This window comes from Micropterus salmoides, unplaced genomic scaffold (genome assembly GCF_014851395.1).
Source record: "Micropterus salmoides isolate LMB-PRFRI ecotype aquatic unplaced genomic scaffold, ASM1485139v1 Ms_hic_scaffold_10, whole genome shotgun sequence".
Lineage (NCBI taxonomy): Eukaryota > Metazoa > Chordata > Actinopteri > Centrarchiformes > Centrarchidae > Micropterus > Micropterus salmoides.
This window is the reverse complement of record NW_024040041.1, coordinates 14,671,254-14,698,338: the sequence shown is the minus strand read 5'-3', so window position 1 is coordinate 14,698,338 and position 27,085 is coordinate 14,671,254. Positions and strand designations below refer to the sequence as shown.

Below are 27,085 nucleotides of genomic sequence, written 5' to 3'. Positions count from 1 at the left end.
TTCTGCAAATGTCAGAGAACTCCAATGAGGTGTGTGAGGAAGAGAAGAAGTCTTGCTTTGGAACAGACGGTCTTTTTCAAAATAACTGTTGTAAATTAGTTTCTTTTCATCCAATTTACAGTTACAGTTGTATTCCAGATGTATTAGAAGATATTCAGTTGCATTGTAATCTACAGATTGAAGGTTTTGATGGTGATATTAATATCAAAATATAGATTTTATACCAGGGCGGCGCAGTGGTGCAGTGGTTAACACTGTGGCCTCACAACAAGAAGGTGTGGAGTGGAGTTTGCATGTTCTCCCCGTGTCTGCATGGGTTCTCTGCGGGAGCTCCGGTTTCCTCCCACCATCCAAAGACATGAAAGCTAGGTTGATTGGTGTCTCTAAAATTGTGTGAGTGATTGTTCGTCTTATGTGTGGCCCTGCGATGGATTGGCGACCTGTGTGTACCCTGCCTTTCGCCCAATGTCAGGCTCCAGCCCCCCGTGACCCTGTATGCAGGATAAGCGGTTGACGATGAAAATGGATGGAAATTTTATATCAAGCGAGGATGAAAATATCATATTTTCCTTTCTTGCATCTCCATTTACTCTTTTGAACTCTTTTCAAAGAACACCAGAAATATGCATCTAGACCTAATGGTTGAGGAGTTATTACTGATTCATTTTGGGTTAGGGTTAGGTTATGTTATTTTAGGCATTTTTCCTGGGAATACGTGTCTTAATTTAAGAGGTTAATGGGGAGACAATTCATCCTATTTCTACTTCACTCTGCAACACAGATGGAAGAGATCAGAGTTTTGCATTGACTCCTCCTCACGGAGAAACACACCACATCTCACACATCTCTGGAAATCAATGTTTTACATCATTGTTTTATATTCTGATTATAATTTTTTAACTATGAAGATGCTTTTAAAGTTATTCAGTAGAAACATTATTTATACACAATTCAGTGTTTTCATTTATGTTGCTTAGCAACATTTAGTGGGCCATCCATATACTGGCTAATAATGCTAAGTATGTTCCTAACACTTGCTGTTAAAATCAATAATGGGGACAATATTAACCATTATTGTTGTAGAAAAATAAAAAAGCAGATCTTACATGTAACAATGAGGAAGTGAGAAACCACAGCTGTTGCTTTCATAGTGTACGTCTGTGTTTTTAGTGTCATCTGACTTCATATCTTCTTCTAAACAAATTTTCTGCAGAGTTTTTGTAATGCCTCTCTGCTTACTTTAACCAGTGTGTGTGTCTTTGGTGCAGTAATACACAGCAGAGTCCTCTGGCTTTAAGTTGGATAGTCTCAGATGCACCATGCTGTTGCAATCATCTCTGGTGACTTCTATTCATCCTTACACTGCTGGCACAAGTGTTACTACTGGCAGGATTGTGGCCAACCCCAAACCATTCCACGTTGTCTTATCCAGCTCATGCCACAACAGGTAAATGTGAAGCCAGATCCTCTGCAGGAGAGACTGAGAGTCTCCCCAGACTTTTTCACTACTGAACTGGAAGGAATGGACTCCATACTCTGACCTGTACAACCTGATGAGATGAAAGGAGAGAGGAACCACAGAAGAAAGTGAAACAAAGTGAGAAGAAAGTTTTCTGGGATCACTGACTGACCATCAGTCGATGTTGTCTGATAAAAGATAAAACAGCAGGAAGCAGGAGAACTCACAGGGCAGAGAGAGAGCAACCAGCAGAAGAGTGAGTGTGTTGATCATCCTGAGGCTGGAGATGTGACCTCTGATGCTCCACACAAAGTACAAGAGCAGTCAGCAGGACAGAAGTACACTGCACAGACTGAAGATTTGCATCAGGATATCACGGGGAGGGAGGGGCTCATGCACAGAGTTTAATTTAATTTTTTTTTAATTTTGAATTGTTTATTTTGAATTCATGGATTTAGAATGATGAACTACAGGACAGGCTTAACTGTCTGCTGGAAAGATGAAGATTTTCACTGATCTTGAGTTACATCTGTCTTCATAAATTTGCCAGCTTACAGCAAGTAACTAGTTTCTTGTTTGTCATTGACACTGGTGGCTTCACCACCATTACTGTAACTGGATCAAACAGGGCCCTGGAAAAGGACTGGTGTGGATCGCTTATATCGGTAGTGACAGTAGGACCATCTACCATTCTCAGTCAGCTCCATCTCCAGATTCAACAGTAGAGAGCAGGTGTATTTGCAGATGAACAATCTTAAGACTGAATCTTCTGATGTTATGATATTATTACTTCTAGTAGTCCCAGAAAGGTTGTAGCATTTGATTTTGGCCTTTTAAGTTTAAAACTTGCTTAATTTTACATGTCTTCAACTTTAAACATACACATAACTGAATTATCATGGAACAAAATAAAAAAAAATAAAAATAAAATCATGAGCTGACATTATGTTGTCTTTTTACCCATCTTAATTTGTCCACAAAGTCATTTTCATATTATATTGCAGAAACATACATAAATTTCCCTTCCCCAATAAAACTCATCCGATAATTATTAAATAGTGATGTGGTTATTTGTGAAGCATTTTATTCAACTAGCTCTTTTTAAACCTATGAACTGAAATAATGCTGTCATTTATTTGTCACACGCCCACCAAACGGGAGAAAACATACCTCGAAGCCCGTTGCAGAACTTTGCGCAACATTGCAAGGAAACAAGTCGTTCAATCCGAAAATTGCAAACTGGTGCAAAACGTTTTGAGATTGAACTCGCCCCTGGTGTTGAAGTCATTAGTGGTCTGAGGGCTCCTCCTCTGGTGACTTCATGTTACAAGTGTTCAGGCTCTGAGGGTTTTTTGTTCAGGTCTACTGATGGTTGTGTTATTGTGACTCTCTGGCACAATAATACACAGCAGTGTCTTCAGGCTGCACATTCTGTCTGTTTAGAGTCACTGTGTTGCTGGAAGAGTCTAAGTCGATACTGAACTTGTTCTTTAGTGAATCTTTGTAATATGTAGTGGATCCAGCTCCTCTTCCAATGCACTCCAGTCCTTTCCCTGCAGGCTGTCTGATCCAAGCTTTCCAGTAGCTGCTAACAGAATAAGAGACCTGACAGGTGATGGTCAGACGTTGACCTGGCTGCACAGTCACAGAGGCTGGCTGTGTCAACTGTTCACACTTCACACCTTTGAAAAAAAGAACATGTTTTATAACAAATGATCAAGTTATACTGCTAAAGAAGAACTGCTGACTTTGACAAATCCAGAGAGACTCACATCCAGCTGCCAACAGCAGCAGCAGAGCTACAGAAAACATGGTTTATGTTGAAAGTGACGTGCTGTGAACTCCACTGACAGCCTGATGGGAAGTTTTTATAGCTGAGTAATAATAATAATAATAATAATAATCTTTATTTGTAGAGCACTTTTCAAAAACAGGTTACAAAGTTCTTTAACAAGTGTAAAAAAAATTAAACACAAAAACAATTACACTTAAGAGACTAAAATATACGATTAAAATAAATGTAAATATAAAATGTATAGTATATTTAAAATAGAATAAAAATAAAATTAAATAAAATCAGGGAAGGCTCTCCTATAAAATAATGTTTTAAGAAGGGACTTAAAAGAGTTCACTGACTCAGCTGACCTGATTTCCTCGGGCAGGCTGTTCCAGAGCCTTGGGGCCCTGACAGCAAACGCTCTGCCCCCTTTAGTTTTCAGTCGAGACTCTGGATAGGATAGCAGACCTCTGCCCGAGGATCTCAAGGTACGTGCTGGTGCGTATGGGACTAAAAGTTCAGAAATATAACAAGGCGAGAGGCCATGAAGAGCTTTAAAAGTGATCAATAGAATTTTAAAGTCAATTCTAAAACATACTGGGAGCCAGTGTAATGAAGCTAAAATAGCAGTAATGTGGTCCTATTTCTTTGTTCTGGTTAAAAGCCTGGAAGCTGAGTTCTGGACAGTCTGGAGTCGATCAATACATTTTTGGGCTAAACAGGTGAAAAGGCTGTTGCAATAATCCAGGCGTGATGAGATGAAGGCATGTAAAGTGGTCTTGGTGTCCTTAAAAGGTAACATAAATCGAATTTTTGCTATATTTCTAAGTTAATAAAAACATGATTGAACAAGCTTTGTGGTGTGCTGCTCGAAATTTAAAGTACTATCAAACCAAACACCAAGGTTCTTTGCCACAGGCTTAATGTGATTTACTAGGGAAACAGCAGATGACAGCATTTGATTTGCCATCTGCTGAGACCCAATGACCAGGATTTCTGTTTTGTCTGAGTTCAGCTGGAGGAAATTATTTGACATCCATTTTTTAACTTCACAAAGGCAGTTGTTAAGTGAACTCAGCATTCCAGGGTCTGTGGATCTGACGGGCAAGTATATTTATGTGTCATCAGCATAAATATGAAAAGAAATGCCATGTTTATGGATAATATGTCCAAGGGGAAGCAGATACAAGGAAAACAAAATGGGTCCTAAGACCGACCCCTGAGGCACACCATATTTAACTGGACAGAACGAAGAGACATAGTTGTTTACAGACACGCAAAACTTCCTATTTGACAGGTAGGATGAAAACCATTCTAGGGCAGTACCAGAGCCTCAGTCTCAGTCAATGATGTTGTGATCGATGGTGTCAAAAGCAGCGCTAAAGTCCCACAGTACTAGGACTGAGCACATGCCATCGTCAGTATACATTAAAAGGTGATTGATGACTTCAATGAGGGCAGTCTCAGTGCTGTGGTACTTCCTGAAACCAGATTAAAACTTTTCAAATATTTTGTTTTTTTCCAGTACAGTGAGCAGCTGTTTGGACAAATTTTTCTTTCTTTCTAAAATCTTTGCTATAAAAGGCAGTTTTGAACTTGGTCTAAAATTTTAAGGGAGGAAGGGAGGGAGGGAGGGAGGGATCTAAACCAGGTTTGTTTTAAAGTGGGTTCAGACAGGCAGTTTTAAAATAATCAGGGACACAACCAGTAGATAGGGAGCTGTTAAAAACAGAAATCAAATGGGGCCCAACAGAATCTATTACTTTCAATAAGGACTTTGTTGGTATTACATGAAGTGGGCTGGAGGACACTCTCATTTGTGACACTGTTTTTAAAAGCTCAGACAAGTCAATGGGATAAAACTGGTTAAAACTCTCTTGTTGCCGGTGAGGGACCTCAGAGTAAGAGGCAGAGGGAGTAATAGAGGCTCTGATTGACACCACCTTATCAATAAAATAAGATAAAAACAATGGCACACGGAGGGGCTGGGTTTACCAGCTGACTTAAATAAGCTGCACAGTCTTAAATAAGAACCTAGGATTGTGTTGATGTGTAGAAATGAGTTCAGAAAAATAATGTTATTGTAGTTAGATAATAAATCCTTCAGACTGAGGTAATGGACTTGGAGACAGGATTTTTTCCATCTGCGCTCTGCTTTCCTGCATTCCCTTTTTTGGCTGCGAATGCTGTCGTATATCCAGGGCTGCTTACTAGCTTTAGACAGGGCTGCTTACTAGCTTTAGACATAGGCCTAACCTTTACAGGAGCAATAGTATTTAGGGATGACAAGGAAATATGATTGAAGTGATCATCCAGGTCGTTGGTGTGGGAATCAAACAGGTGTTGGCTTTGGCTCTGAAACACTGCAAAACTTTGAAATACTTTGTTCATTAAGGATGCGAGAACACAAAGTGCTTGGTGAGGCAGATTGAGTAACTAGTGATTTACAGCTAAAAACAATACATCTGTGGTCAGTTATGGTCATATCCACTAATTCCACAGAGGAAATGCACCCAGAGTAAAAACCAAGTCCAGTGTATGACCACGGTTATGGGTTTGCCCTTTGACATGTTGTTTAAAGTTAAAAGAAGTGGTTATATTTAAAAAGTCAGTTGCATGAACATTTGTGAGGTCATCAACATGAATATTAAAATTGCCAAAAAGAACAATTTTGTCATAATTTAAAACCAGAGTAGATAAAAATTCAGGAAGTTCTGCTAAAAATCCTTTTTTGTTTTGGGGGGCTATAAATTATGACAAATATGATAGGTTGCAGGCCACTAACTTTAAAAGAGAGAGCTTCAAAGGAGTTAAATTCATCACAGCGTACTTGATGACATTTTAAATTTTTCCTGTGCACACTCACTAGCCCACCACCACGACCACTGACCCTCGGTTGACTAAAACAATCATATTGAGGTGGACACAGTTCAGCTAGCTGGCTATGGTCATTAGTTTGCAACCAGGACTCAGTTAAAAACATAAAATCTAGATTTGCAGACAAGATAAAATCATTTAAGATAAAAGCCTTACTTGAAAGTGATCTCACATTGAAGAGAGCCATTTTAAATGTATTTGTTCTAGGTGCTGAAGTTGGTGCAATTGTCCTAATCCTTAAGAGATTACTATTATTTCTGTGTGGGAGTAACAAGAAAGGTCACTGAGTTTGCATAGAATCAAACACATGAAGCATCAATGTTGGTCTAACTGGAGCCAATAGAAGAGTCTGTTGACTGTTATTGTACAGTATAGTACACATACATTGCACTTCCAGTTCTTGAGATAGGGGGTTATTGTTGTAGCCTCTTCATGCTACACTCATATAGAACATATAGGATAAACCAATATATAGATGTAGAGTGAATTAAAAAATAATAAATAAATAAACAACATATACAGTCATTTACACACTATATTTACCTAAACATGTATACACCCAGTAAGTAAATAGTTTGTTAGTGAATTGTTCGAATTTACATCTGGGTGAATGTAAAAAGCAGAAATTAGATAGTTTTGCCAATATGGTCGGAATATTAACAAAAAGATAAACTCAGCATCTGAGAAATATTATCCATCAACTTTTACTATGCTTGAGCAACGAGCATTATTGATGTAAACACAGAGTCTGTGTCCTTTCCTCTTGCTGAGTCTTGTGTTCTGGCAGTGCAGAATATGGTTATTACTTCAGTTACTTTATTTATTTACTGCAAACAAAAGAAACAGTGAGCGCAATCAGGGTCATTTAATAGCAAAAGAAGAAGACTTAAAGAAAGAAAAGTAAGAAATGAAACTGAAGTCCGGTGCTGCTTTTTGCAAGTTTGCATAAAATACTTTTAATGGTTTCAGTGTTTGCAGATGACAAAGAAAGAAACTTCGAGCCTCTAGAGGAAAAAACAGCTTCTCAGGAACTGAAACCTCTGTGATTAGATGCAAAACAACCCAAAACTATTTTATCTTAGCTGAAAACTAAATTAGTTTAAACATTTTAATTTTTATCACCACATGGCACCTTTATCTGTGTCTGATTGTGTCAAAAATAAAAACTTAATCAAATATCATGCTGTGTGGTTTATAATTTTATTTGGGTTGTTTTCTATACTTTTCTATATAAAGTATTTATCTTCATACACAATATATTCAAGTAAATTAACTTTGTTGATAATAATAATAATAATTAATCAGGTTAAATACTGTCATACTTTACTATTCAAAATGTGCTCAATCAAGTTAACACATAACTTTTGTTTAAAGTAGAAAAGTTTTAACTATCACAATATCCAGTGTACATGAGCATCAGGTATTTCACAGTACTTTCAAGTATGTAAGATATCACCATATCTTTAGAAAATACCAGAGTAATAATAACATATGTAAATACATGACAACGGAAACACAGCATATAAACAATATAAATATCTATACTTTTCATTGTGCTTCAGTTGACCTTAATTAAAATTTTGACCAGTAGAACCACAAAAAACTAACATGTTCTCAACTGGTTATTGTAACTAACATTTTCCTAAGTTTGACATAAAACACCAATATACAACCTAACAATGAGTTATTAGGCGATCTAGTAACGCCTTACTTGTCCCGGCCCACTTCAAGAACTGGACTTGATAATAAACTGACATTTCAGAGTTGGATCTGTTTGTTTGTGTTTCATTTTGCACAGTAATATAACATTCACAACTGCGCTGCAGATCAGCGAAACCGGATGTAATGTTGTTTATGTCAGCTTCTAGCCAAAACGTTAAAGGAAGAACAAGGGAGAGAAGTGTTCTTTCCACAGCTGTAAGTACTGCCATCGGGTCTAACTTAGCTGTGTCACACTCAGAGATGCAAAGAACATGGTTGTTGTGAGACCAGCGAGAAATCAACTGTGTAGCCAACACAGCAGAGTCCAGCAACAACGGCAGAGTAAAGACCTACAGCTGTATGATGGTTTTAACGTTCGTACCGCTGTTATTCTGTTATTACATTCTGAGTAATTTTTTAAGATTTTAACTTAAATCAAGAGACATCTTGATGATGAACAGAAAAATGGTGAAACTTATTATAAATAGGATGAAAGGGGACTGTCTTTGGTTTATTATTATTATTATTATTATTATTATTATATTAGACATTACATTGCTACAGTAGAGTTGTGGTCACAGCATTTGCTTTTTATTTTCTTTTATTTTATATAAAATGATTCTGAGTTTTTTGTTTTGGGGGATAAATAATTAATAATAATAATTAGAGCAATGCAGGAGGACTCTGTGCTGGGGGTATTGCGCAATACCAGCAAGAACGCATCGTCTCAAACCGTCAGCAGCGTTTTGTGTGCTGGTGACATTGCAAGTTTATTCTTCCAAGAACAACTAGCAAGAACGTTATCCCCAAGAACACAAGTCCATTCTTCTCATTCTTGGTTTTGAGAAACACCCCTGCTTTCTGCCCTCCGAGTTGTGCGTGCATCTCGGTGGTGATGTTGCACAGAAACCCGTCAATAGAAAGAAACTCAAGCCGCTACTGCCTGTGATGCATGCACTCATGGGGAGAATTGCATAAAGCTACATTCTGTATGTATGTTGTTATGTATAAACACTGAATGTGCAATGGTGCAGTAGTGAAAAGAGTAAAGTAACGTAACGTTTAACATAACTAGTATATTTTAATTCCCAGTAATAACTGAACCTTTACCTTTTTTTAAGGATAAGTAACTAGTAACTAATACAATTTCTGAGGAACTTGCACAACACTGGACCCCACAGAGGCTAAATACCTGGGATTCCCTGCCAGCCCATCGAAGAGGCCTCTTGGATGAGAGGCTAATGTATTTGAGTGTCTTCAACCAAGTCCAGTTGCCCTTGATTTTAACCCACTTTGGATTATTTTAAACAATATATGTAATGTAAAGTATGAAATATAAATACATTTTAAAAAATCTTATAGATAATATGTCATGCTTTTGCTCTACCAGCACAAAGATGAGCACTGTAGGATTTTGTACAGCTGCTCAACCAACTCCAGTCACTGTGAGTATCGAGCACAATAATAAACAGCAGAATCTTCAGTTTTCAGACTGTTCATCTGCAGATACACCTGCTGTCTGCTGTTGTCTCTGGAGATGGAAAACCGGCCTTGGACTGACTGAGAGTAGTATTTGCTGCCACCACTACCACTATCAATCCAGGCAATCCACTCTAGTCCTTTTCCAGGAGCCTGTCTGATCCAGCTCATAGCATAGCTGCTGAATGTGAATCCAGAGGTTGTACAGGTCAATCTGTGAGATTCTCCAGGCCTTTTAACCACTGGTTCAGATTCTGTCAGAGTCTGACCATCAACACCTGTCAAGAGGACAAAAAATATCAAGTGAAATAACCTGGTGAGACAAATAAAAAGATATTTTGGATTAAGACCTATTCACCTGCCCAGCAGACAGTTAAAAGCAGCAGTCCTGTCCTATAGTCCATCATGTTAAACTGTGTGTCCACTGTTCTCTGTCATCCTCTCTGCAGTCAGATAAGTAGAGGTGGAAGACATCTGAGTTTTGCATTGACTCCTCCTCACAGGGAGGAGAGAGCTGGAAAAGATTTGGCTCTCAGTTAATGTCTACCGAAACTGGGGCATGAACATGCATCTTCAAAAAAGTCTGGGCATTCATCAAACTTTAACATTGGGTTTCAAATCCAAATAAATTTCTTGTAAAAATATGAATTGTCACATACATCCTAGTGGCCCTGCGATGGACTGGCGACCTGTCCAGGGTGTACCCCGCCTTTCGCCTGATGTCAGCTGGGATAGGCTCCAGCCCCCCGCGACACTGTACGCAGGATAAGCGGTTGACGATGGATGGATGGATGGACATACATCCTACAGAAAATGTGTTTTCTCCCAAACCAGGACTTTTGTTTTTGCCCACATTCATCATGAGCTGAACTCAAAGATCTGACTTTCTCTATGTAACAAAAGGCCTATTTCTCTCCGATATTGTTCAAAAATCTGTCACAATCTGTGTTAGTGAGCACTTCTTTGGATGTGGAGGTCCTGGGCTGGTTACACATGGTCTGTGATTGTGAGGCCGATTGGATGTACTGCCAAATTCTCTGAAATGCCTTTGGAGATGGCTTATGGTAGAGAAATTAACATTCAATTCACGGGCAACAGCTCTGGTGGATATTCCTACAGTCAGCATGCCAATTGCACGCTCCCTCAAAACTTGCAACATTTGTGGCATTGTGCTGTGTGATGGAACTGCACATTTTCTGCACCATTTATTGTGGCCAGCCTAAGGCACACCTTTGCAACCATTTATCGATCTATCTATCTAATTATTTCGGCAGTTCGGCATATTTGATGAAATTGATATATTTGCATTATTCTTGGGCTGTATCCACATAGAGACAAATTGAAGCCTAAGAATACGCTTTGGATAAAAGCATCAGAACAAAATACTCAACAGACTTTCACAAAAGAGACAGGTGTTTGTTTCCTGTGTGAATGAAATAGTCAATCTTGATTATTTTTTACTTAACTTAACTTACATAATTTATGTAACTAACATTCTCTTTTTAACCCAAACCATGATCTTTCCGTAAACCTAACCAAACTACAACAGTTTCACAATATTAACCACATGTTTCATTTTGAAAGTCTAACCAGACATTACGCTATTGCTATGGGTCTTGACCAGTGTCCATATGTGAAGAGTGTGTTGTAATTTTCACTCTTATATTATCATTCATTTTAGATTCCACATAATTTACAGACATTATTGTGTCTTCATTTCAGTACTTGGGAATTCAGTACTTAAGTAGTTTTTTTTTTCTTTCACTTGAGTATTTTTAGTTGTTGCAACCTTTTACGTTCACTTTGCTACATTTCACTTTATGAGAGGTGCTGAAGTTAACATATCTTTATGTGTGTATCTTTATATCTGATATATTTATGAGATATAGAATACAAAACAAATTATTATTAATTGTATAGTGTAAATAGTGTGTTAATGTTAATACTTATACAGTACTGCATTTGTTCTTTAATATTCCTTTGTGTTGATATATCGACCAAAATTTCCCCTACGGGGGGATTAATGAAGTTATATCTTATATAAAAATGTTATATATAAAACAATATAATAAAGTAAATCATATTAATGCTATAATACACTCACCTAAAGGATTATTAGGAACACCTGTTAAATTTCTCATTAATGCAATTATCTAATCAACCAATCACATGGCAGTTGCTTCAATGCATTTAGGGGTGTGGTCCTGGTCAAGACAATCTCCTGAACTCCAAACTGAATGTCAGAATGGGAAAGAAAGGTGATTTAAGCAATTTTGAGCGTGGCATGGTTGTTGGTGCCAGACGGGCCGGTCTGAGTATTTCACAATCTGCTCAGTTACTGGGATTTTCACGCACAACCATTTCTAGGGTTTACAAAGAATGGTGTGAAAAGGGAAAAACATCCAGTATGCCGCAGTCCTGTGGGCGAAAATGCCTTGTTGATGCTAGAGGTCAGAGGAGAATGGGCCGACTGATTGAAGCTGATAGAAGAGCAACTTTGACTGAAATAACCACTCGTTACAACCGAGGTATGCAGCAAAGCATTTGTGAAGCCACAACACGCACAACCTTGAGGCAGATGGGCTACAACAGCAGAAGACCCCACCGGGTACCATCTCCACTACAAATAGGAAAAAGAGGCTACAATTTGCAAGAGCTCACCAAAATTGGACAGTTGAAGACTGGAAAAATGTTGCCTGGTCTGATGAGTCTTGATTTCTGTTGAGACATTCAGATGGTAGAGTCAGAATTTGGCGTAAACAGAATGAGAACATGGATCCATCATGCCTTGTTACCACTGTGCAGGCTGGTGGTGGTGGTGTAATGGTGTGGGGGATGTTTTCTTGGCACACTTTAGGCCCCTTAGTGCCAATTGGGCATCGTTTAAATGCCACGGCCTACCTGAGCATTGTTTCTGACCATGTCCATCCCTTTATGGCCACCATGTACCCATCCTCTGATGGCTACTTCCAGCAGGATAATGCACCATGTCACAAAGCTCAAATCATTTCAAATTAGTTTCTTGAACATGACAATGAGTTCACTGTACTAAAATGGTCCCCCCAGTCACCAGATCTCAACCCAATAGAGCATCTTTGGGATGTGGTGGAACGGGAGCTTCGTGCCCTGGATGTGCATCCCACAAATCTCCATCAACTGCAAGATGTTATCCTATCAATATGGGCCAACATTTCTAAAGAATGCTTTCAGCACCTTGTTGAATCAATGCCACGTAGAATTAAGGCAGTTCTGAAGGCGAAAGGGGGTCAAACAGTATTAGTATGGTGTTCCTAATAATCCTTTAGGTGAGTGTAAATTCTAACAGCCCAAAGATGAGTATGGGTTTGTTGTTTTAGTCAACAAAAACAATGAAAAAACTTGCTTTAAAATGAACATTTTATAAAATCTAAAGTCTGTTTCCCTCTTTAACAGTGAGTAGCTGTTGAAGTCATTAGTGGTCTGAGGGCTCCTCCTCTGGTGGCTTCATGTTACAAGTGTTCAGGCACTGAGGGGTTTTTGTTCAGGTCTACTGATGGTTTGTGTTATTGTGGATCTCTGGCACAATAATACACAGCAGTGTCTTCAGGCTGCACATTCTGTCCGTTTAGAGTCACTGTATTGCTGGAAGAGTCTAAGTTGATACTGAACTTGTTCTTTAGGGAATCTTTGTAGTATGTGCTGTGTCCAATATGACCGCTTCTAATCAACTCCAGTCCTTTCCCTGCAGGCTGTCTGATCCAGGATTTGCGATAGCTGCTAAGAGAATAAGAGAGTAATGTCAACGTTACATGGTGAAAATAACATAAGTTATCATTAACGTCATTTTTACCGTACTGTATCAGCAGGGGATTGTACTATTTAACTTAACTAATATTAGTGAGGTGGATCAATGAACGCAGGATAGTGTGATACTGTGTGTGTGTGGGTGTGCCCTAGTAGAAGTAGCAGTTCCTGGATGCTTGCTCGGGTAATTAAGCTGATACAGTACATGGCCTACGTTTGACAATGCTTTTGGAAAATAAGTGTGTTTGAGAAGATCACTCACAATCACAAGAAGAAACAGCAGCTCCTTCAGTCTTCCAGCTGTTTATCTTGAAATCTATTTGAGATGGTGAACTACAACTAAATGAACACATCAAGCTGCAGTCTAAAGAATATAAAACTCTAGTTCAGTCCAGGGTTCAAGTGTCAGTCAGATAAGATCAATGAGATCACCAGACATAAGAGGAGAGAGACACTTGACACTGACTGCCCTCTAGTGTTTTAATAAAAAGGAACATTATTTTCCACTCCCATATTGTGACAGACTTAAGAAGCCAAATAATTTATACATTAATGTGGCTGAAATGATTTCAACAGATTGTTTTCTGATGACATGATCATAACAGTAACATTTGTGTTTATGTGTTTGTTGTTGTTGGATAATTGATGATCTTTCCCAGGGTTAGTTTTCATGATTTCATTAATAACAACAAATAAAGTTTAAATAAAAACAGAAGTCTTCTCAGGATATATCAGCACAGTAAAGATGAGTCTTGTAGGATTTTGTACAGCTGCTCCACCAACTCCAGTCACTGTGAGTGTCGAGCACAATAATAAACAGCAGAATCTTCAGTCTTCAGACTGTTCATCTGCAGATACAGCTGCTCTTTGCTGTTGTCTCTGGAGACGGTAAACCGGCCTTGGACTGACTGAGAGTAGAATTTGCCGCTGCTACCAGCTTCAGTAGCAATCCACTCCAGTCCTTTTCCAGGAGCCTGTCTGATCCAGGCCATCCAGTAGCTGCTGAATGACAATCCAGAGGTTGTACAGGTCAATTTGTGGGATTCTCCAGGCCTCTTAACCGCTGGTTCAGATTCTGTCAGAGTCTGACCATCAACACCTGTCAAAACAAACAAGAACATAGTCACTTGTTGTAAGTTGGCACATTTATTAGGACTTTATTAAGACCTGTGAATATCTTCACCTGCCCAACAGACAGTTAAAAGCAGCAGTCCTGTCCTATAGTCCATCATGTTAAACTGTGTGTCCACTGTTCTCTGTCATCCTCTCTGCAGTCAGATAAGTAGAGGTGGAAGACATCTGAGTTTTGCATTGACTCCTCCTCACAGGGAGGAGAGAAATAGAATAGGCCATCATATCTCCTTAATACACCATATGTTTGATTCTGACAAACAAACATTTAAACTAATAACTAAAACTTTTCTGAACATCATTATGTTATTGGCTGAAGACTACTTATCCAGTCACTAATGCAATTATAATTTGTGTTTATAATGTGTTTTTTAAAATAATGTAAAGGAAGAAAAGTGACTATAGATAGATCACAAGCTTTTAATACTACAGTAACACACAGATGCTTATATGGCCCGAGCACAGCCACATCCGGGCTCCGCAGACTGTAACATTAGGTGCGTTCAAGATGACTGCGGCTGACTTTCGCCGACTTGATAGTCTATCATGAGCTGCAGGCGACTGCAGGGGCGGGGTATAGAAACAGCCAAGTCGGAAACATTCTAACTGTGTGAGCAGCACCAACTTTGTGCAGCCAGAGAAAAGCAACTGCCTGCTTAAAACACACCTCTTCACTGAGGCCTATGGGCTTTAATCTCCCCTGGCCTTTTCCATCAGCGCTGCATATCACCACTTCAAACACACCTATCTTCCTGCTTATGCAATACAATTAAGCACTGAAACGTTATAAGACACAAAGTCACAGCATCCATGGTTCTAATTACGTGGGGAATTGGGGGTGGTTAAGGCTCGGACCCCCCCCCCCCCAAAAGTGGCAAAAACAACAGTTCAGGGTGTCATTCTTACCTGTAATTGTAAATATTACAATATATTACTCATTTTCATGCCTTATATTTAAGAATCTTGAAATATGATTTCATGTTAGCTAGCTTAGAGCCCACCCTATCATTTCATTATCACTATGTAATTTAAAATTTTATGTAATTGTCAGCTAACACTGGTGCTTAGGCATGAGCAGTGAAATTGGGGATTATTGTAGATGCACATTTTTACATCAATATAGAGTTTATTATTTTATATTATTAAGTATTTTTTTAGTCCTGTAGTATTAAACATGGCATTTGTTTTAACTCTGGAATTCCCAAAAATTCCCAATTCCCCAACAACAGTGTCTGACTACTGCTTTATTGGAAGCAGATTACATCATTCACAGTCAACATGAGCAAGAGGAAAGGAGATATTTGCAAAAAAGAATAGGTGGGAAGAGTCTCATAAGACAATGAGATGTTGAAGCTAGCTGATTGGCACAGGTGTTTAGTACAGGCAAGGGATATTATATTTTTACTGAAAGTATAGATTCTGTTGGGCCCCAGCTGTTGGGATCTATGTTAACTTTTAAGGACACCGAGACCATTTTACACGCCTTCATCTCATCACGCCTGGATTATTGCAACAGCCTTTTCACCTGTTTAACCCAAAAATCTATTGATCGACTCCAGACTGTCCAGAACTCAGCTGCCAGGCTTTTAACCAGAACAAAGAAATATGACCACATTACTCCTATTTTAGCTTCATTACACTGGCTCCCAGTATGTTTTAGAATTGACTTTAAAATTCTATTGATCACTTTTAAAGCTCTTCATGGCCTCTCGCCTTGTTATATTTCTGACCTTTTAGTCCCATACACACCAGCACGTACCTTGAGATCCTCGGGCAGAGGTCTGTTGTCTGTTCTGAGTCTCGACTGAAAACTAAAGGGGACAGAGCGTTTGCTGTCAGGGCCCCGAGGCTCTGGAACAGCCTGCCCGAGGAAATCAGGTCGAATCAGAAGTCCCTTCTTAAAACATACTTTTATAGGAGAGCTTTTCCCAATCTTATTTGACTTTATTTTATCCTTTTTATTTTATTGTATTTTACTAATTTTATATAAATTTTTCATGCTCTTAACTTGTTTTTTTGTATTATTCTTTACACTTGTTAAAACACTGTTTGTTGTTTGTTTTTGAAAAGTGCTCTACAAATAAGGATTATTATTATTATTATTATTATCAAGCCTGATTTACTCATATTCACTCTCAGCAGGATGCTTCTCTCATCTGCTGTGGATAGTGACAGTGGCTGTTCCTCTGGAGCTGGAGGTGGAGTAGACTTTGCAGCTGACTCTTTGTTGAGGCGATCAAAGTCTGCATAAGAGGTGTTAATTTCATCTGGTAATTTGGCCGCACACACGGTGGAGGCAACCCTGCTTTTATGAGGTTTTTGATCGCCTGGCACTTATCTTTGCTGTTATTGGTGCTGAGTCTCAGAGTGTTGTTTGCTTCTTTATCACCAGACCGAAAGCTTTTTTGGCTTTGTAAAGAGCCTTCACTTCTCCATTCACCCAGGCTTTCTGGTTGGGGAATGATTTTACCGTCTTTGTGATCACCACATCATCAACACATTTGCTGATGATGTAAATCCTGGAGGTGGAGAAAAAACAAATGAAAAAACAAAAATGTTGCGAAAATGAAGGGAGCTACAAATCACTGCGTCTACAACCTCCCAGCCTCCCATTAACACTGCCATCACATGCAAAGCACCCACATGACCCCAGCCACCCACTAAATTCATGTTTCACTCTACTCCATCTTTATGCAGACACAGATCTGTAAAAAAGCATGCAACATCTTTTCTAGACATTTGTCTGCAATGATAAAAAATAATTATTTGATTGCTCAAATATTATACTTTCTTCAAAGATGAAAACCTTTCTATATAAATTATTTATCTCCATCTTAAGTTAAACTTAAATATGCTGCTCATTCCACTTCTCCTCCATTTTATAGATCCCTGCTGTCTTCTCTCAGAAATGGTTTTAATGAGACTATAGTTTGTGATGGAAAGAGTGAGATTTACTTAGTTGGTTTGTATTTTAGAGCAAGATTAATCTTTTTTATCATTATTCATGAACTTGTGAAACAGAACTATACATTTTAATTACTTGACCTGAGGACAATAATCCTGTGAGACTATCTATTCAGCACCGTGCAGATGAGTAATCCCAGAAAATGTTTCTTACTGCATGATTAGTTGTTCATCCATCTTTAATCACAGTCTCACAAGCACACAAGACACAGCAGCTCCTTCAAGCTTCCTGCTGTTCATCTCAAGATCTATTTCCTGTCTGCTGAGATGAACTGACACTCACTGCTGATGGTAAACACCTTACAGTCAAACTTTACAATGTGCTGAATCAAGTTAACGCATGACTTTTGTTTAGAGTAAAAAAGTATCAACTATCACAGTATCCAGTGTACATGAGCAGCAGGAGTGTTAAACTTTAGTTCAGTCCAGTGTCAGTCAGTTGAGATCAATGAGAACACCAGATCTGAGTGTCTCCTTTTAGTAACAGAGGAGAGAGAAACTTGACACTGACTGCCCTCGTGTGATTTTATGTCAGAAACTGACACATTATTTTTCACACTTATTTTATGACTTGTTTTAGATTCCTTATGATTTACAGACATTCTTGTGTCTTAGTTAGTAGAAATGCATAGTATAAGCAAGAGTTTAATTTCAACAACCAGATTGTTGTGCTGCCCTTTTAAGAACAACTGATCTTTGGACTTTGTACAATGCATAATTAAAAAAAAATAAAAAATTGGTAATGTAAACTATGGTATGTTGTTGCTCTGTCTTTGGACCTTTTATGAACAGTGATCTTTATTGTGTTTAATGTTGGTTAATCAAATTTCTCAAAAACAGATTTTACTAATCTGTATGATGAATTAGTTAAAAATAGTTCACAACAGGCCATGATATACACTTATTATATCACAGTTAAGGGGTGCAGTTTGCCATGACGCGAAGCGGAGATAATAATGATCATAAAAGATATGCAATGTAAATACAGAATATCAATATCAATATAAGAATAAACATTAACTATGTATTGTGAATATGATGACAAATGCTTCATGCTTGGGGGTCTAACACTGTGAAACATAAGTACTGTAGGTTTTTGTAAAGCTGCTCATCCAACTCCAGTCACTGTGACTCTCGAGCACAATAATAAACAGCAGAATCTTCAGTCTTCAGACTGTTCATCTGCAGATACACCTGCTGTCTGCTGTTGTCTCTGGAGATGGTAAACCGGCCTTGAACTGACTGAGAGTAGTACTTGCCGCTACTATCCCCGCTGATAGTTGTAACCCACTCGAGCCCCTTTCCAGCTGCCTGTCTGATCCAAGCGTTCCAGTGATGGCTACTAAACCCTGAATATGTACAGGTCAGTCTGTGGGATTCTCCAGGCCTTTTAACCACTGGTTCAGACTCTGTCAGTGTTTGAGCCTCAGTACCTGCAGATATTTAAACACCTCATTAGTTAATTTAGTTATGTATCATATTATCAGTTTCCAATAAAGAGCTTCATTGTTCTTACCTGACCAGTTAATAGACAGGATGAGAAAAACAACCAAATAATCAGGTCTGATCATTTTAAAAGCCCGTTGTCTCTGTCCAGTCTACACTGTAAATGTCAGTGATTCAGTCTCTGTACAACACATATGTAGAGATGGAAGAGATCAGAGTTTTGCATTGACTCCTCCTCACAGAGAAACACACCACATCTATGGAAAACAGTGTTTTATATCATTGTTTAATATCGTTATAATTATGAAATTTTTAATTATGAAGATTCTTCTCAAATTATTCATTAGTAACATTATTCATACACAAATTAGATGTTTTTATTGATGTTGTACAGCAAAATTTAGTGGGCCATCCATAAACTGGATATACTATGCAGAAATGCAAAATATGTTCCTTACACCTGCTGTTAAAAATCAATAATGGGAACAATATTAAACATTATTGTTGTAAAAAATAAAAAACAGATGTTAAATGTAACAATGAGGAAGTCAGAAACCACAACAGCAGCTGTTGCTTTCATAGTGCGCATGTGTGTTTGTTGAGTCACTGTCATACTCTCCTTAGTGTCATCTGACTTCATATCATAACTTCTATACTGCCACCTGTAGGTCTTTGCAAACAAATGTTCTGAGGAGTTTTTGTAAAGTCTCTCTGCTGTTTTTAACCAGTGTGTGTCTTTGGCACAGTAATACACAGCAGAGTCCTCTGGCTTTAAGTTGGACAGTCTCAGATGCACCATGCTGTTGCTATCATCTCTACTGATTTCTATTCGTCCTTGCACACTGCTGGCATAAGTGTTACTACTGGCAGGATTGTGGCCAACCCCAATCCATTCCAGTGCTTTTCCTACAGGTTGTCTTATCCAGCTCATGCCACAACAGGTAAATGTGAAGCCAGATCCTCTGCAGGAGAGACTGAGGGTCTCCCCAGGCTTTTTCACTACTGAACTGGAAGGAATGGACTGCATACTCTGACCTGTACAACCTGATGAGATGAAAGGAGAGAGGAACCAGAGAAGAAAGTGAGACAGTCATCTGGGAAGTTTTCTGGGATCACTGACTGACCATCAGTCGATGTTTTCTGATAAAAGATAAAACAGCAGGAAGCAGGAGAACTCACAGGGCAGAGAGAGAGCAACCAGCAGAAGAGTGAGTGTGTTGATCATCCTGAGGCTGGAGATGTGACCTCTGATGCTCCACACAAAGTACAAGAGCAGTCAGCAGGACAGAAGTACACTGCACAGACTGAAGATTTGCATCAGGATGTCACGGGGAGGGAGGGGCTCATGCACAGGCTCTGTTAGAGTTTAATTTTATTGAATAATTTATTTTGAATTCATGGCTTTAATGTAGCTGTAACTGATCCATGTTGGACACAATATCGCATCAGAAAACAGACATTTTGAATGAGGACGGTTACTTTTTTTTTTTTTTTTTTTACTTTTATATCATATGACTTGAAATAAAAAATAATTGAATCATAAAAATGAAATAATGTGGTCTACCTGACAGACAGTGCATTAATTGATCTGGTTATAATTAAAAGATCCATTGATTTATTGATTTTATGTTGTTTTGCTACTGCAAACCCAAGTGAAATGAAAGCAAGATAATCTAAAATATACTTTGCTTTGCTGCCACTGGTTGGACTTTAAAAGTTTACAGTATTTATAGAAAAGGAAATTTACTACTTAGGAGCTGAAACCTGTTAACAATAGGCAAAAAACTAATACCTGTAATGCACAGGAAAACGTCTGCTGGTCTATCTGTGTAATGTATATGTTTTGTATTACAGTTAAATCTTAAATTAGACAATTCAATGAAGTATACAAATGTTTATTGTTCAGCTACTGTCTTCTCTGATGAGATGTTTTAATTAAACCCTGTTATGGAATAAGCTAGATGCCAATTTAGTAATATGATTTCTACATTCATATCTCTGCTTAGAAATGTTTTCTCTAATCAAATAGCAGTGGTTTTCTGTAATTTTCTTGGACTACTTGAAGTAGTAAAATTAATCATGTTAAACTGTGTGTCCACTGTTCTCTGTCATCCTCTCTGCAGTCAGATAAGTAGAGGTGGAAGACATCTGAGTTTTGCATTGACTCCTCCTCACAGTTATTGTTTGATGAAGCAGGAGAATCAATTTTCAAGAGTCATTCCTTCAAGGAAGTCAAATTTGTCTGACATTACATTACATTTATTCATTTAGCTGACACTTTTATCCAAAGAGACTTACAATTGCCATATATGTCAGAGGTCGCATGCCTCTGGATTAAGAGTCTCGCACAGGGACACCTTGCTCAGGGGGAGCTGAACTTGCGTCTCTCACACCAAAGACATGCGTCTTATCCAGTGAGCCATCACCACCCCCCTATCTTGGTTTCACTTGCGATGAATGTGTGATTATTACCACCACAAACACATTTGTTTTAATACAACTTCAAAGTATTCTTAGTTTAGAAATCTGACAGATTTACAAATAGCGAACACTAAAGTGGTCTTTAATATCACAATTAATGTATAAATAAATAAAAAGTATAACATTTACATATTTTGAGATTACACCTAATTTGAATATGCTGCCTACAGATAATGTATTTGTAACATCTAAATAGCTTTTTAGTTGAGATTCAACAATTCAACTGTTTCACATATAAACATGTGTTCTGATATTACACCACTGTGGTTAAGGTTTGATTAGGGCTAGTGTTAGTGTATTCATTATAATTTCAGATAATAGTGTAGACTAGGCCACTACATCTTACCACTAGGCTACAATATTAATTCCAGTTGGACAGAACAGCCGTTTAATTTTTTCATTAAATTAGTGTTCAAGAGAAATATTCTTTGTGGTACTTAGTAGGACTGACCCTGAATAGTCGAAAATTTGATGCTTCAATGGGCGGAGCCTGATTCGACTGTCAATCTCACAGAAGAAGCTTCACGAGGATCATCATGCCTTCTGGCGATGTGGGGGTGCTCAACGTCTGATTTTACATAGAACTACCAGTTTTCTGCTAATAAGTTAATATTTAGCCTATTTCAATATACATTTCAACGTTTAATGCTGTAAATAAACATGTAAAAGAAAATAAACTTTCAATAATTGTTTTTAAAGTGCGTAAATAAAAATATATAATAATAAATCCAAAATAGTAACCCTAACCCTGTGTCGTCAGTGGGCGTGTGTAGGCGTAGCGTGTATGTGTGTGGTGGCAGTGGAGGAACACTTGCTGAAGAGACCGAGCCCCAGCTTCACTGGTGTCATGCCGAGTTGATAACAAGACGAGAAGATTTTTTAACAGTATTTTGAAGAAATATTTGATGGCGAAGTATAGCAGGGAGTTTTAAGCATTGAACTCTTAAATTACTGCATTCTCGAGACATTGTCTGCACCAATTTGTGGGGGGAATGCCTTTATTTTATATAAGAGACACACAGCGCTTGATAACGTGTGTTTGCGTTTTCATGTAGACAGAGATGTTTTTTTAAACGAAGGAGGAAAAACTCCAGTTATAAAAATACCCGTGTTCGTGTGGACTAGGCCTTAGAGAGGTGATATCAACATTCATATCCTTGTTTACAAGCTGCTTGCAGAGGAAGTAGCAAGGGTAGGCCAAAGCAGTTAAAATGAGGCATCTTGTATAGAACTCCCAGTGAATGTTAAGAGGGGAATCAGGCTTTGAGATGGGTTGCTATCAGCTGATGTACTGGGATTGTGAACCGAGCTTGACTTCATTGCCTGCCTGAATAAAGCTATGCTTGATTTGTGGTAAAAATGAGTTCTGTATGTTTTTGTACAGCTTCTCAACCAACTCCAGTCACTGTGAGTCTCGAGCAAAATAATAAACAGCAGAATCTTCAGTCTTCAGACTGTTCATCTGCAGATACACCTGCTGTCTGCTGTTGTCTCTGGAGATGGTAAACCGGCCTTGAACTGACTGAGAGTAGTATTTGCTGCTACCACCACCGCTACTGATAACGGCAACCCACTCCAGTCCTTTTCCAGGAGCCTGTCTGACCCAGTGCATCCAGTAGTCACTAAATGTGAATCCAGAGGCTGTACAGGTCAATCTGTGGGATTCTCCAGGCCTTTTAACCACTGGTTCAGATTCTGTCAGAGTCTGACCATCAACACCTGTCAATAAAACAACAACAAAAACATTAAGTGAAATAAGCTCTTTACACAAATTTAATCTATGTAAAGTTAACACCTGTGAATGTCTTCACCTGCCCAGCAGACAGTTAAAAGCAGCAGTCCTGTCCTATAGTCCATCATGTTAAACTGTGTGTCCACTGTTCTCTGTCATCCTCTCTGCAGTCAGATAAGTAGAGGTGGAAGACATCTGAGTTTTGCATTGACTCCTCCTCACAGGGAGGAGAGAGCTGGAGTGGATTTGGCTCTCAATTAATGTCAGCTGAAACTGGAGCATGAATGTTCACTGCACAGGAATCAATCCTACAGGTGTATCTGGAAAAAAATGACAGAAAAGGCATTCCTCAAGATTTTAAAATATGAATTGTGCCAATTGTGCTATTATTTTACACTATCACTGTATTTATGTGATATAATTTGGACTGTAAATCACAGGCTAGACAAGTAAGACCTTCCCGTACAAAAACAACAACATTTCTCTATCTCTATTAATTTCGTCAGTTCGGCATATTTGATGAAATTTATGTATTTGCATTATTCTTGGGATGTATCCACATAAAGAAACCTGTGAAGACAAAGAATGCTCTTTGGATAAAAGCATCAGAACAAAACACTCAGACACCAGAATTTCCCCAAGGAGACCGGTGTTTGTTTCCCTTGTGAATAAAAAATGTCAATGTTGATTTTTTTTTTTTTTTTAACTTCAGCTTTGTAACTTACATATTATGTGAGTAACTTAACTTAACTTAACTTACATAACTTAAGTAATATACTCATTTTAACTCAAACCATGATCTTATCCTGAACCTTACTAAACTGCAATAGTAGCAAACATATTGGTTGTTTTGGCACATTTGGCAATTATATTTATTTTTTTATTTTTAACTTCTGCTTTGTGTTTTTTGAAAAGCCCCCGATCTCAAAAGGATTTTCAAAAAACCAAACAACAAAAGGCTGAAAATTTAACTTTACTCGCTTATCTAACCTTATGTGCGTGGGAGAGGGAGACAGATTATTGTTATTATTTATTCTCCTGCAAATTAGCAGAGAATAAGATGATTCACTCTTAATTTCGCTACATTTTCCATTCATACCTTCATTACTTCACCAGTCTGTCATCTGCCTTTTGCTTTATTAACCGAAATGAGCTGTCTTCCAGGCTGTGTGCGCGCAGTTACGCAGTAAAGCACTGGTTGGGCGCTTATTACAGTCAAAGGCAGATGCAAACATTTAGAAAATCAGGCAAATATCTTTTCAGTTTAAGGCTTTATGTTCTACTAATACAACTGAAATCTAGTGAGCGCACACCATGGCACTAGTGGCCTGTTAACTGTGCATTAAAAGCCTCTTTAGTCTCTGCAGAGCAAATGAAGACTACACACTGTAAGATCAGATGTCAGACGATCACTGCATTGATTGAGATATATTAAAAGTATTTGGACATTAGCCTGTTTCTTTTCTTTAATTTACATCGGTTACTATTTGTTTTATGCCACAATAATTCTTTGTGTTGTGAAGATTATTAAGATGCTTCAGGAATAATCAGATTGTATTGGCAGCTTGTGCAACAGCAAAGCAATAGACAGTCCATTTTTACTCTGATAGCCTATCTTGACCTTTCCTCATGTGGACACATAGGGGCTGTGATCCTGCACAAAAAAACATGCAAGAATTAAATCCCCACACTACCATGGATAGTAGTGGTGCAACATTTAACAGAATACGTGGTATGGATCCCTTCCACACGGAGCGGCACGCAGGTGGACCGCGGATTGATTACAGAGTTTATGATGATTTATCCTGTTTGACTTCTCAAAATATCCTTCTGGAAATGTCAGAGAACCCAGTTAGATTCTGAATGTGCAGAACTTGTTAGATTCAACATGAGAAACACCTGAAAACCTGCTGAAACACCAGAGCTGTTAAAGTCCAGGATTTTATAACTGAATTAAAATGATTTCATTTATTATTGATGCGCATTTAAAGAGGTTACCTCAATCAGTCACGCCTGCATGTGTGTTGATTCAGTAGTGATGAGCTGCTCTGCATTAGGCCTATATTATGTTACAGTTGTAGATTTTAAATTGTTTTATAATACCTTTATTAAACCAGAAAAAACTCTTTGAAGTATGAAGTTTTATGGGCTGGGCTAAGCCCCCAATATTTCAAGAGTTTCAAGCGTTTATAAAAACGCCCCTGACCATACGTTTTACTTTGAAAGTCTAACCAGACGTTGCGCTATTATTGACAGCAGAGCCCTGTGGGGTCATAACCAGTATCCATATGTGAAGAGAGAAGGAAGGAAAAATTTGTTGTAATTTTCCCTCCTATATTTCATCATTCACTTTAGATTCCACATCATTTACAGACATAATGGTGTCTTCATTTGTAGACATATTTAGTGTTTTTAGCAGTTTAATTTAAGCAACCATCGTGTTATAAGTGTTCAGGCACTGAGTTATTGTGGATTTCTTCAGGCTGCACATTGCTCCATTTAGAGTCACTCTCTTGCTGGAAGAGTCTAAGTCGATACTGAACTTCTTTAGTGAATCTTTGTAGTGTGTGTTGGATCCAACATATCCGCTTCCAATCCACTCCAGTCCTTTCCCTGCAGGCTGTCTGATCCAAGCTGTCCAGTAGCTGCTAACAGAATAAGAGACCTGACAGGTGATGGTCAGACGTTGACCTGGCTGCACAGTCACAGAGGCTGGCTGTGTCAACTTCACACCTATGGAGAAAAACATGTTGAATGCTGAATCAGTGTAATAACAGTGAACAGTCAGTGTGCTGTGATCATACTGTCAGTGTCTCTGCCTCAGTGAGACTCACAGGATCCAGTGTCTTCAGACAAAGACTCATATCCTCAAAGTGTTACAGTGAGCGGCAGAGGAGCTCATTCCTGCTGGTGGCCATCAAACAGTTTAAGTTATTGCCACTTTGTTGCAGTATGGACATGACTGGACTCAAGATGTCTCAATAACTGAACTTCGTAATTACATTTTTCCATAACTTCTGGCAGAGCGCAAAACCTACAATACATACTTTTAAGGTGCTGGCAGTTAGTCATGAATATGAGCAACTTGACAAAGAACAATTTCGTAGGAAAATAGTTTTCATAAAAATGTTGGTGGTCAATCTACAAATCATTATTACACACTCAATTGCACCATTTTGAAAACGTCTCTGCATTTACAGAAATGAAACAACTGTTAACTTTGCTTTTACTGTAAACTATTAATGCCTAAATATATTGTACAGTAAACAATTCAATATTAAAACATTATGTAAATTCTTGTATAATTTCAACAAGGATCCATCTTCTTAACGTGAATATTAACATAGATTATGGATAAAGGAAAATATTTTCATTTTGTGCAAAAAAACTGAAACAAATGTCTTCATCTTCTCTAAAACCTACAAAAACACATAACGCAACAATTAAATATGGTGTTAAATGTATTTTAACTTCATATTTTGTATGCAAACTACTTTCAGGAAGGAACTGCTCATGTCCTGTTAACATGAGTAGGACACATTCTCTTGCAAGTTGCTGAGTATTTGTGCAGGTCTGTTGGTGGTTTGTATCATTGTGGGCTGACGTACACAGTAATACACAGCTGTGTCTTCAGGCTGCAGATTATTTGCTTTTATAGTCACTGTTCCAGCAGAAGTGTCTCTGCTGTAGCTGAACTTGTTCTTCAGAGCATCATTTTGACGAAGGGTACCTCCTCCCCACTGATGAAAAATCCAGTCCATTGGTTTTCCTTCACACTGTCTGATCCAACCTGTTGCATAGTTGTTATCAGTCAAAGAATAACCAGAGACCTGACAGGTGATGGACAAAGACTGTCCAGGCTGCACAACCATCGCGTCTGGCTGGATGAGATCAATACTGTTCACACCTGTGGAAACAGAAATCAACATTATCTCCATCATTCATCTGACTATTCAGTGTTTCTAATGTGTTTATTAGTGTGAATCCACTGAAAGCTCCTCACAGGATCCAGCTGCCAGCAGCAGTATCAGAGCTGCAGAGAACATGTTGATGTTGAAGCTGAACTGATATGAGCTCTTCTGTCCTCTCACTGACACACACACACACTTCACTTCCTTAAGAGTGACATGTATTTGCATACTGTTGAAGAATCTTTTACAATTTATTGAAATCAGTTGAAGATGTAAACGGTGTGTCTTCTTGATTGGCCAGACTAGTTTGATAAATATTTTTTTATTTAAAGAACATATTTTTT

General features: G+C 38.3%; 1 pseudogene and 4 gene segments (V, D, J or C); all 5 read right to left on the bottom strand.

Moving 5' to 3' along the window:
• Positions 1 to 9,219: 9,219 nt before the first annotated feature.
• Positions 9,220 to 9,700, bottom strand: LOC119887472. The segment is given in 2 exon segments: positions 9,220 to 9,571; positions 9,652 to 9,700. Coding segments are annotated over 2 exon segments (366 nt in total).
• A 3,842-nt stretch (positions 9,701 to 13,542) lies between these two features.
• Positions 13,543 to 14,315, bottom strand: LOC119887623. The segment is given in 2 exon segments: positions 13,543 to 14,175; positions 14,260 to 14,315. Coding segments are annotated over 2 exon segments (360 nt in total).
• A 3,758-nt stretch (positions 14,316 to 18,073) lies between these two features.
• Positions 18,074 to 18,742, bottom strand: LOC119887502 (annotated as a pseudogene).
• Positions 18,743 to 22,500: 3,758 nt separating this feature from the next.
• LOC119887448 lies at positions 22,501 to 22,964 on the bottom strand. The segment is given in 2 exon segments: positions 22,501 to 22,817; positions 22,910 to 22,964. Coding segments are annotated over 2 exon segments (366 nt in total).
• Positions 22,965 to 26,336: 3,372 nt separating this feature from the next.
• On the bottom strand, positions 26,337 to 26,911 carry LOC119887436. The segment is given in 2 exon segments: positions 26,337 to 26,737; positions 26,834 to 26,911. Coding segments are annotated over 2 exon segments (429 nt in total).
• Between the last annotated feature and the right edge of the window lie 174 nt (positions 26,912 to 27,085).